The sequence below is a fragment of the Martes martes genome, assembly GCF_963455335.1.
Source record: "Martes martes genome assembly, chromosome: 4".
NCBI classification, from domain to species: Eukaryota; Metazoa; Chordata; class Mammalia; order Carnivora; family Mustelidae; genus Martes; species Martes martes.
In genome coordinates this window covers 146,367,605-146,380,437 of record NC_137891.1, presented here as the reverse complement: position 1 = coordinate 146,380,437, position 12,833 = coordinate 146,367,605, and the positions used below count along the sequence as shown (strand labels likewise).

The following is a 12,833-nucleotide window of genomic DNA, read 5'->3' as shown; positions in this document are numbered from 1 at the left end:
TCTGTAGAGTTACATATATATGCACATGCATGTGTGTGTGTAAGCTCAACCTTACTAGTACATGTTTGATGACCTTCCTAATTCTCCTTTGGTTTCAACAACAGCTGCAACAAACAACAAATTCAATGCCCCCAACATCACTCTAAAGACAAGGTATTTGTTTTTAATCTATGAATATAGAACCCCATTCTTCCTATAAAGGGCCACAAAACTATGATGCCTGTGATAATTTTATGTGTTAACCTGACTGGCCACAAGGTGTGCAAATTAAATGTTATTTCTTTCCGTTTTTTAAAAAAAATTATTTGAGAGAATGAGTGAGCACACACGAGCAGGGGAGGGGCAGATGGAGAGGAAGAGAGAGAGAATCCTGAAGCTGCCTCCCTACTGAGCACAGAGCCCAATGCCAGGCTCGATCTCATGACCCTGAGCTGAATCAAGAGTTGGCTGCCTACCCAGCTGAGCCACCCAGGAGCCCCTTAGGCATGCATGACTTTCTTAAAGCACTCTGACTTCTGTAATGCCACCGCTAAAGCAGAGTCTTAACTACTGGCCACTTCTGTAGCCTGAAAAAAAAATAACCTTAAGCCCTCATTTTCAGTAGTAAGGTCAGCTTGTAACATATCAGCATGTCAAATTTCAGGGTGTCTCTTTGAGGTGGCCACAACATCCAACCCCACCCGTTTCACTGAGAGGGAGAGCAGGTCATCCTCGGAGCTAGCGGCAGACTTCAAGTCGGAGGCCTGTCTGCGGACTCCAGCCCTTTTGTGCACTAGACCTTGTTACAGACAAACCCGCTCCTCCCAACAAACAACGAAGAGCAGCCATTTATCAAGTGTTGACAACACTGCCGGGCACCCCGTGGAGTTAAAGATATTCATCTCAACCCTCGAAGCAACCCTAGGAGGTAGGATTTATTGATGGCACCATCCCCCATGTGAGGAAATGGGAGGCCCAGAGATATTAAATTACTTTCCTAAGATCACACAGCTCATGTGCAGAGCTCAAAATGGGAATCTGAGGTCATCTGACCCAAAGTCTATGCTCTTAACCCTTTACAACATACTCCCCAGATCTTCTAATTCTCAAGGGTTGCAAAAGCATTCCATTTAAGCAAACTTCAGTTATGCAGCTGGTAAGAGGTGGCAGATCCTCTCCCTGCTTTCAAAGAATGTCTAATTTAGACAGGAAGGTGGGGGAGGGGGACACCCGAGAAGCTGGGAAGTAACAAAAACAGATTGTACATAATCATACACAGTTAGGTACACAAAGTGCCATCTAATTCAGCCAACACTTAATGAACTATTCCATGCTGCACTGCCCCACACCCACCCCGCCACCATCCATTCTAAACATGTCAGATGATGGTTCCTGAACACACCAGGATGCCTCCCGCCCCTCAGTTTCCATATATGTGACTCTTCTGCTTGTCAGATCCTTACCACCAATGGCCTCTTCACCAACTTTGACTTTTTCTTTAAAATACAAAGTAAGTGTCATTCTCTTTGTTCCTTCTATATTCTATTATCTACATCTCTACAAAGTGGTCAGCATGATCTTTTAAAAAGAGGATCTGAACCTTGTCACAATCCTGCTTAAGACTCTTCTGAGGCTTCCTAGGATTCTTTTTTTTTAAGCAGGCTTCATGCCCAGCATGGAGCCCAGCACAGGACTCCATCTCACAACCCTGAGATCAAGATCTGAGCTGAGATCAAGAGTCAGATGCCTAACTGACCGAGCCACCCAGGCACGCCCTTCCTATGACTCTTAATGAAAAACAGCAACAAAACCATCAAGTGTCTCCCCTTCATTATCTTACTTCAAGCAACCTCTCCAAACTCCTGTCCAACCATTCTTCTCCTCCCCCATGACACTCTGACCACACTGGCCTCCCATCTGTCTTGCAAGGATGCCATACTCTCTCCTACCTCGAGGACTTTGCAAAGGCTCTTCCTGCCACCTGGAATGACTCTGTATGCCCAGCTCTTTTTCAACCATGAGGTCTCCCCTTATAGGTTGCCTTCAAGAAAGTCCTTCTACTTCCTTTTCCAAATAGCCCTCTTCCCCACCATCTGTAACTATATAACCTTTTGCTTTATATTATACTTAGTAGTTGTCCTCATCTTTAAATCATTTCATTACTTTTTATTACTTTAATTTTCTTTTTTAAAAAGGTGTTATTTATCTGAGAGAGAGAGAACAAGCAGGGGGAACGGCAGGCAGAGGGAGAGGGAGAAGCCGGCTCCTGCTGAGCAAGGAACCTGATGCGGGGCTTGATCCCAGGACCCCGGGATCATGACCTTGGCTGAAGGCGGCCACTTAACCGACTGAGTCACCCAGGTGCCCCTAATTTTTTTTCTTTTGCTCTGCGATCTTATAGATCATTCAATGTTGGGCCCCTGTTGACAAATACAATGCCTGGCACACTATAGGCTCCCGATTGTCTAGAACCCCCTCTGACACTCACGTTGACACTAAAAACTCCTACACAGACAGATGATATCGTATCATGAACATTTTCACTGAGCTCCTCCTCAGTGCCAAACACGGTTCCACAATATAAAAGCAAATAATAGACAAGGTCCTTGAACTCAAGACTCTCATGGTGTAGAATAACCAAGAAAATAAGCCAGAATAATTATTACTCGAAGCATTAGTAAGTGCTAACAGAAGAGCTAAGCAGGCCTCTGCATGGAACAGATGTTGCCTTGGGACAGGAGACACGGGTGTGGTTGAGGAAGTAGACATGTAAGCATTTACCATTGCCTTACATTTTATCATTATTTGCTTCTCTGTCCTTCTTCCCAACTAAAAGGTATATTCACGAGGGCAGAGACTTCGCTTTCTGTTGCTTTATCAGCATCTAGAACCATGTCTGGCACATAGCTGGGCTCAATAAACGTTCACTGACTAGCTCACAGACTGAACGAATCCTGCACGATGAGAAGGAGCCATCAGCTAAAGATTTGGGAGGAGATCACTCTCTTTCCTTCCCAGGAAGCAGCCAACATGGGTGCTTGGTACGAACGTGCTTGCTGTGTTTGAGGAGAGGCCAAAAGGCCAGCCAGGGGGCTGAAGGCAGTGAACCGGGGAGAGAGCACAGAGTAACCAGAACCTGTAGGCCCTCTTGGCCCTGGTAAGGAGTTTGGGGTTTCTGAATTTTATTCTAAATGTAAAATGGAGGTGAAGTGCTCAATGATTAGTTTGAGTAAATAACTACAGAATGGGGCACGAGAGGGGAGTGCCTTACGGGGCGGCTAGAATAATAAGGATGAGCTTCGTGGTAGGGTCACTCGGAGTTGACCCAGACTGAGGAGGAGCAGAGGACAGAGAAGCTCTCACGGGAGTCCACATCTTCACAAGACAAGAGCCCTTCCGTGACACACAAGGGCAAATGAAGAGCTCAGATTGTCCTGATTATTTGTCGTTGTTTCATATTAAAGGACATGATACTGGACATGCAGGTCAATGCAACATACACAGATGACAGAGCCTAGAAATGCTTTATTTATATAAAAGTTCATGGAAGGTGGTATCATTTTATTTGTCTATCCTTCTCCCTCAATCTGCCACTCAATTGGTCCATTACTTACTTCATCATTAAATAATTACTATTTGCACATCTACTTTCTGGTAAGTGAGAAAGGTGAGAGAGACAGACAATCATGGAATTTAGAATCTAACAGATAACCTCCAAAAATCTCCCATGTTGGGAAAATTCTGAGACAGGACAGTGCAGTTGAAAATTCTTACAAACTCCCAGTCCTGAGTTCACATCCTCGATTAGCTCTGTACTATCATATACTTTAAGGCAAGTCATGAAACCTCTCTGAGCCCCTGCTTTCTCCTCTACAAAATGGGAATATTATTTTTGCCCTCCACAGATGATCATGGGGCTAAAATGAGTCTAACAGACGGAAAGGGCCAAGCAATGCCTAGCCCATGCCCATAGTCAAAGATTAGTTTCCAGTCAACCTTTCTGACTAAACCTATGTACCAAAAGAGGCTCCAAGTCTGCAACATTACTGCCTGGTTTCTTCCTAACTCATGAGTCTTTCCAGCTTGTCATGTGAATGCAACAGAAGAGAAAAGCTGAGAATTGGCTCCAAATGCTTTGATGCTTTAGCTCTAACCTGGCCAGGCTCCCTCACACAGATGTCTCTGCAGACAGAAAAGGAAATCCTAAGGCAGGAGAGGTATTCAAGAATGTCTCGGCTCAACTTGTAGAGCAGACCAGGAGTCTGGTAAACCCTGCCCACCTTTGTTGTAGGCAAAGCCCCAATGTGAATCCTCAGGAAGGCAGTTTGCAGTGGGGGGCGAGAAGTGAAGCTCTAGAGCCACACTGACCAGGTCAGACTCCTCAAGGGTGATGGCCCAGAGGCATCAGGTTGGGTTCCTTAACCCGACTCTATGGTCAGAGCGTCCACTAGCCTTCATGGGGTGGTTGTGGTTGGGAGTTTGAAAATGAGAGAGTGGACATTAAGTATAGAGAACAAGGCTTTGTCTATGGTAAGTGTTCAATACACAGAATCTAGGTGAACTTTTTAAAGGAAGGTAACTTTTTAAAGGAAGAATCCTCGAAAATATGAAAGAAAACCCCCAAATAAATGTACCATTCTGGCCGCCACCGCCCTTGGAAAGACAGGCCAAACAGTAGCCTTGTTGTGTTTCTGGAAGCCGATTCAAAAGGGGTAATAAGAATTTACTCAAGTGGCTTGAGCTGAAGCCACCTGAATATTCTGGGTCTAAAACTTCATAAGGCACAGGCTTTAAAAATCCCTGGTCTTCCTTCTTGCCCCGTAGTGATTGAGTTTGGCACACTGGGATGTGATGGCCCACCTCCACCTCCCAGATACCATCATGAGGAACCTGTTTTGCTGTTGGTCAGTCAGAGCTGGTGTATACCAGTCTTGACTACCTGAAATGCAGCCATTTACGAAAGAACGCTGTTGGCCCAAACAAATTAAAAACTAGTCCTAAGAGCTTCTGGTCCTACACGCACATGTAAGACATGCTTGTTTTAAGTAAAAAGCAATCCCAAATAGTTTTCAGGGAGGGTCAGTCTTATACTGAGCACTGACCATGTACCAAACATTCCACACGTGCTGAAGCCAACAATGATGGCAACAGCAAAGCACCTGGAAAGGGTCTTACAGTCCTCTCTTGCCCACCTGTCTCATTCTCCACAGCTGATCCCACAATCACTGCATGTCCTCCAAAATACAACTTGAGTCCCTTCTTTTTCTAAACAACAACAACAACAACAAAACCCCCTCTATTTCTACCACCTTGTCCAAATTAAGAGATTAAACCTCTTTGTGACTCAGTTTCCTCATCTATAAAATTAGAATATCCCCTACCTCTTAGGATTGCCATGAATGGAGCCCTATATTTTTTTTTTTTAAAGATTTTATTTATTTATTTGACAGACAGAGATCACAAGTATGCAGAGAGGCAGGCAGAGAGAGAGGAGGAAGCAGGCTCCCCGCCGAGCAGAGAGCCCGATGCGGGGCTCGATCCCAGGACCTGGGATCATGACCCGAGCCGAAGGCAGAGGCTTTAACCCACTGAGCCACCCAGGTGCCCCTGGAGCCCTATATTTAAAGTGCTTAGAAGATCATCAATATGAGTGCGGATCACTATATTTATTGTTACCGTTTTGTTGTTGCAATGGCTTCTAAAGCTGTTTCTACCTGTTTCCACACTCATTTTTTTTGTGCAGCCTCCAAAGTGATCTTTACAAAATAAATGTCAGCTCACGTTACTCCCTGGCTTAAAACTCCTGTAGTTTCCCAACATATTTAGAGAACAGCCTCCAGATTCCACGGCTCTCAGTACAACCACCATTCCATCAGTGCACTGTGCTTAGCTATTGTCCCCCTCCTTTCTAGTTACCTCAATGTGCTGACACTGTTCTCCCCTGAGACACTGCTCCAGCTGGTCCCTCTCCTGGAATGTCCATCTCCTAGACCTTTCATGATTGGGGCCTCATCACGCAGGTCTCAACTCACAGGTCACCACCTCAGGCCTTTCCTGATCATCCTACACTTCCTTTATCCCGCTCCCTGTCCCCAGTTTCTATCTGAAGGCTCTTTAAAACACTCTCTTTATAGCACTTACCACTATTCAAGTGAAGATAAGAAATGCATTTTGTTTTACCACAGTGTAGCTGTTCTGCTATTATCATTATTTTTTTTTTTAGATTTTTAAAAAATTTATTTGACAGACAGAGATCACAAGTAGGCAGAGAGGCAGGCAGAAAGAGAGGGGGAAGCAGGCTACCTGCTGAGCAGAGAGCCCGATGCGGGGCTCGATCCCAGGACCCTGGGACCATGACCTGAGCCGAAGGCAGAGGCTTTAACCCACTGAGCCACCCAGGCACCCCTATTATCAATATTTTAATTGAATGCCTTAGGTAAGGCATTTCTTCCCATTTCCACAGGATCTCTCCTTCCCATTGTCTAATGTGGGTTCTAGACAGAGTCACATAATCCACCCAGCCCGGGGAGGCATCTGTGTTTTTCACTCTGCAGGGAGTAGAAATATCAAAAACACAAATACAAAAGCGTGTTCCAAAATATTAGGTCGAAAGAGATCATCTGAAAGACTCAAAATAAACTTATATTATCTTTTAAAGACTATCATAAAGATGAGACCCAAAATTAAAAAGTTCAGGAGAGAAAATGGTGGACTCCTGGGACCCACCCAAGGATCCTCGTCTGAGAATCTGTAGGAGTCTTCTCTTCTGAAATAAGGAGGCTCTTCCCTCCTTAGTGTCTGAGTCAGAGATTTCCTGAGTCAGGACTAGCCTCTGACACTGCTTAATGGGAGAAAAGCCATATTTATAGCTAATGAATAAAATATTAGCCGACTCTGCTAAGTACTGACAGAGACCCAGCGCTAATTGCCGCCCTGGGACTAACCTGCTTTGCTCACATAAGTAGGGGCTGCTTATTCAAGAGGGATGCCAGCCAGCATGGTTTGCATGAAAGAGTGATGACAAAGAAGAATCTCCAAAGAGTCATTGCACTGTTGGGAACTAACGAGATATTTATTCCAGAGACAACAAGGGATGGAGAGGTCAAGGGTTGAGGACACCAAGACTCACCGAGCATCTTCCGTACACTCCATGCTTTATGCAATTTATCTCATTTCGTCTTCATGACAATCAAGGAAGAACTATTGTGTCCACTTCACAGATGTGTATATCAAAGCTCTGAGCTGTCATAGGCATAGAGGAGGGGTCTGGCTCTATGGGAGTCTGACTCTAGACCTGTACTTGTTGCAGGACACAGTGCTGCTTCTCATATTTAATACAGGATGTGAAGAGGTTCAAAGGTGAAAGTGGCTACTGTAAATGCACTGAGTTTCTGACAAGATGATTATAAACATATATCCATAAAAATGTGGCAAAAACATAAAACATATTTGGGGAATAGTGGTTGAAAATGATGACAGTTTTACTTAACAGAATGCAGTCCCTAGATGTTTTAAGAACCGCCAGGTAAGGAAGGGTAAAGACCCTGTCTACTCAACCAATGAGCAGATCTTGGACAGATGGGAGTCTAGGGTAGGGATGCCAGTTTTGGGTCCCAGTTCAATTGGGACGTTTGAATAGATAAAACAAATGCATGTGTGCCCGTAAGTGTGCATGTGTGCCCTGCTATATTCTCAGTGTACATAAGAGGCCTTGACATATAGTACATTGTCAGTAAATACACGTTGAATGCATATCTGATGAATTGTTGAACACTGCCTCTGAAACTAATGATACACTGTGTTGGCTAATTGAATTTTTAAAAAAATATATGTTGAACGAATAAAATGTGCCTCAACAGGACAAATACATTACTAGTTTAAGCTAACTCATCATTACAAGCTACAGGCCCAACTCCTCAGCGTGGTACCTAATTAACTTTAGGATCCAACCTCATATCTCTTATTGTTCAAGGAATGAGCTCCTCCTCCAAGGATTTTAGAAGAGATTAAGGTTCTGAGCATGGATTCCTGCCTTTAGAGGGGTTATAGGAAACTAAGCAAGCTTTATGGAACACTTTCCACATGCTCAGTTGTGCACTCGACCCTTTATAATCATTGTTGCATTTAGTATCACCACAACTGTATGACTTAGGTCCTATCAGCCTCCCATTTTACATAAGTGGAAACTAAGGTTTGCAGAGGTTAAGGCATTTGTTCAAGGTTACATAGGTGTGAAGTGGTAGGGCTCAGATGAAAAACCCCAGACTTGTTAATACTTGCCAGGTCCCCCTCCAGTAACGAGACCCGATGTATTCTGTTTCTAATCTGGTATCTGTACTGAAGATTAATACCATGAACACGGGCGATGTTCTTTCCAAACAAGCACTGGTTTCCATGGAAGTTGTTTCTAAGGCTGCTCAGCATCGTGGCATTTACTCGTTTAAACTACCTCATGCAAGCTCGTGGTCCTAACTATTCAGCATGGTACCTAATTAACATTAGGATCCAACCTTCTCTCTTATTCTTCCACATCAGAATACTTCGTGTCTGTTTGTCCTCCACTTTTTACTACCACCTTGCTTTCAGTCATGGTCTATCTCTGCACTAAACATCCATTGGTCCATCCATCATCCATTAACCAATGATAAGTCAGGAATGTAATTCTTTACGGGAACCATGTCCTGCCCTCACCTACCGCACAGTCTCACAAAAGGGAATAAGTAAAACTACTAATTCAGACCCATCACACAAAAGACATCTGAAGATCTTTCATCTCCATGAAGCCACCCCTAAGTATCCCGGCTCCCTCTTGGTCTGTTTTGCTTTGTACTCTGACAACACTACGGCCCGTATCATATCAGAGGTACAACGAACCTCATTTCCGATGATGGTTAGGTTCTAGAGCCAGTGTGAAAGGACACAACAGTCCAACTGCCCTTCCACAACCCTTAGGAAGAAGCTGTCATATTGGAGACTCGTCACTGTTTCCCAATACTTGCCTGTCAAGCGAGTTTGTCCTCCATGTGGAGACAGACAGCTGTCTTTGAGTAAAGGGCCGGAGAAGAAGTCAGCTTAGTTGAGCCAAACGGTAAGAAGAGTACCGATCTAGTCATACACTACAATCGCAGCACACAAGTAGTCATGCTGAGAGGCCCACAGAATGTGTGTCCTGAGGGAACCGAGACTGGCTCAGAGCACAGCAGAATTACATTGTCCACTCAAACTGTCACCCTGGGGGGCCCATGTTCATTGAGTGAACAGTGCAAATCATTGCCTTAGCTGTCTAAATTTTCTCTTTCACGTAATTGCACATAGCATGTGGCTTCAGTGACCCACGCTGTGCTGTCATTTTATTCTTCTGAATGGGCGACTAAACTAGGAGATCCTGGGACACATGAACCATGCCCAACACCACTCGGTCAGTCCCTTGGGGAACAAGATTATTGTATCTAGTCCTTGGTGGACAAGAACCTCCAATATTTGGTTCCTGTCTTCCTCTGTGATAGCTTTTCTCTCCATTCATATCACCCTTTCCACACCAAGTCTACTTAGCTATTTCTGATTTTCCCTGTGGGGACCTGCTTCCTTACACCTCCCGCCTCTGCCTACAGCGCCCCTCCCTATGTCACCCAGCACATGTCTATCCTTGGTACTCCCTGCAAATGTTTCCTTCCTGGATCCCTGCCCCCGTATAGGTAAAGGTTTGGCATCCTTCCACTCCAAAACTGGGCCGTGTGACTTGCTTTAACCAATAGGATGTTAGCAAATGTGACATGGCAGAGTTGAAAAAGTATTTGTGCAATGGGGATTGTCTTGCTTGTCAGCTGTGGCTGTAGATCATTCCTCAGGTAACTTGCTGGAGGGTGAGACAGCTGTTGCTAAGTCATGTTGCCCCCCTTGTGCCAGCCAAGGCAATCCTAGATCAGCTGGCTACAGGCTGATCCTCCTACACATGAGAAACCCTGGTCCATATCAGCAAAACTGCCTGGGTAGTCTGCAACATTCTAGCAATACCAGCAGAGCTCAGCCTCCGCAGACCCCACACTCCTGCTGTGTGCTATTGATATTTTGTTGCTTATTATGTGGTATGATTGGAGCAAAAGATAACAGATACATTTTCTATCAACACTTCACTGGCCTGTCCAAGGACAGGCGATCACTCCCCTATTTGTGCAACCTCTAAATCTTACACTTTCCTCTATTAGAAAACTAAACACACTCTACTATTATAATAATTTAGTAAATAATAGGATTATTTGTTTTTATGCTTACTTCTTTGAAGGCTGACCTTCTTGAGAAAAGGAACATCTTTGTGAGGGAGGGGACATGATACAATCAAAACAATTTGGGCATACCTGTTAGTACAGTCACTACAGAAAAGAGTAGAGAGGTTCCATTAAGAGTTGAACTGTTGCATGACCCAGCACTCCTGGGTATGTATCTGAAGAAAATGAAATCAGCATCTCAAAGAGAGACCACTACACTCATGTTAATATGGCAGCATTTATTCACAAGAGCCAAGATATGGAAACAACCTAAGCGCCCATCAACAGATGAATGGATAAAGAAGATGTGAAGAATATATACAACAGAAAGTTATTTAGCCACGAGAAAGAAGAAAATCCTACCATCTGTGACAACATGGGTGGACCTTGGTGACATTACACTAAGTGAGATAAGTCAGACACAGAAAAACAATTACTGTATGGTATCACTTACACACAAAATCTAAAAAAAAAAAACAAACCTTATAAAAACAGAGTAAATCATAGTTACCAGAGGCTGAGGGGTGGGTGAACTGGAGAGATATTGTTTAAGTAGTAGTAGATAAGTAAGTTCTGGAGATCTAATGTACAAAGAGTGATTATGGCAAAAAAATATAATGTATTATAAATTTTAAGTTTGCTGAGAGATTAGATCTTAACTGTTCTCAACACAAAAAAGAAATGAGAATTATGTGAGGTGATCAAGGGGTTAGCTAACACTACCGTAGTAATCATACTGTGATTTGTAAATGCAGTAAACTAACACCTTGTATACCTCAAACTTACACAATCTTAAGTTTCCCTTATAGTCAATAGAAAAAAATAGTTTAGGGATACTTGGATTGGAATCATGGTTCTGCAAGTGGCCAAACTTTCTGAGCCCATGTGTCTGTAGTTACAAAATAAGGACAGCAGCAGCAACTTTCCAGCCTTGAGAAAAGGAAGTGAGAAATGTGTAAAAAGTAGCCAGTTTAATGCATGACACATCAAAGGGCTCAAGAGATAGTATTTGGTTGAGTGAATTAACGACCTGATGGTTCCATGGCAAAATTCTCAGAACAAGTACAGCAAAAACAGAAGGTCCTTTGTCCCATTATCAGGTTCTAATGTCGCACCAGCTGCCCACGGCATTCTGTGGCCTCTAATTCGATTTATTACTATGGAAGCTGATGTTTCAATTTACCAAACCCGGCTGTATAATAAATAAAAGTACCTCAGAGGACCATCTTTGCAACTTAATGTCAGCACAGCAGTTAAAAGGAGTTTATTTAATCTCGCCTCTAAAACAAAAGTTGCAGTTTGTTGCTTATAAATCTGTTCTTCCTGCAACCCTTCTGAGATAGGCAGACACCTGGCTTGGGCTTTTTGCCTGCTCTCAGGCTGGCTAAGCAGCCTGTCAATGCTCCACACGCTGTGCTCCCCCACAACAAATAAACAGGTACTCACCTCTCTGGAGGCAGGCAGTCCTCTTCCACAGCTGCTGTAAGAGCAAGAGGTAGAGTGAAAAGGGGTGTAGGCGGCAGCCTGATGAAAGCAGCCTTTGTTTGTGCAATGCCCTGACCCCAGAGACAAAATGAGGAGTGGTGACTCACTGGTGCCCCCCCACCCCCCGGCACCTAGGGGACCCTCCTTCCATCCCGCAGTGCAGTGCTCACCCACACCATATGGTGCTTCTTTATGAAGACGATCTTGAGCTTTCGGATTAGACTTTGACCTTCTGGAGCACCAGAACTGGTGTGGGGTTTCTCTCTTTAACTCTTGTGTCTATCACAGGGTCCAGGGCAAGGAAGGAGAGCATAGCTGCTCAACACAAGCTTCCCATAATGATAACCGATAACCGTGCATTTACTGAGCGCTTCCTGGTGTGCCCAGCACTGTTTAAACCCTTTCCGTGATTCATCTCATTTATCCTCACAAAAATCCTGAGAGAGGAGTGTTACTCTCATCCCCATTTTACAGATAAGGACAATGAGGCTCAGTAAGTAACATGTGCAAACTTAAGTAGCTAGTGGTGGGGGAGGGCTGGGATTTACAAAGGCCATTTTATTACAGAAGACTTGGTGCTTTGTTCTATGTTCTCTGACAACCTTCTTTGCTTTCAGAAAGAGGGTTTGAGGTCTGAATTATTTAATGTTTATAAAAATCATACTTAGTCTTCTCCGTTAGGGAGGTATCCAAACTATTATTAAAGTATACTTATAAGAGAGCTCTTTCATTTTCTTTTCTTTTTCTTCTCTTCTTCTTCTTCTTTTTCAACCAGGTAAAGAACTTCATGAACCTTGTTTCAAACTTCCCAGGCTTCTTCAGTTTAATGAGCCTCAAAGAATGAATAGTGTTTAAGCAAAAACTGGAAAGTGCTGCTGTGTCCAAGGGGCTGAGCTTAAAAATACTAGAGATCTAGAGGCCATCAGATCCATGAACAAAATTTTAAAAAGCAGTCATCATATAAAACAGCAGCTCCAGTCACCTCTTCAAGTTCCATCTTCTTCAGAAATTGACTTAATTCCGTTTGCTTCACTCTTGGAAGCTTTGTCAAAATTCTCCACAAGATCTGGAACTTCTTCCTCTTCCTCCTCGTCCCCCTCCTCC

At 43.8% G+C, this 12,833-nt stretch overlaps 1 protein-coding gene across 4 annotated transcripts in view; it reads right to left on the bottom strand.

The window, feature by feature from the left end:
* Window positions 1-12,833, bottom strand: part of FYB2 (FYN binding protein 2) — a gene marked incomplete at its 5' end in the record, with an annotated part of 126,743 nt that overhangs the window by 78,129 nt on the left and 35,781 nt on the right. For 3 of the 4 annotated variants that reach the window (XR_013966651.1, XM_080800485.1, XM_080800484.1), the window contains one exon: window positions 11,691-11,724. Coding sequence is in view for 3 of the 4 variants with exons in the window: in XM_080800485.1 (XP_080656611.1) it covers window positions 11,691-11,724 (34 nt within the window). The remainder of the gene's footprint in view (window positions 1-11,690; window positions 11,725-12,833) is intronic. The other variant, XM_080800486.1, reaches the window with a different exon arrangement.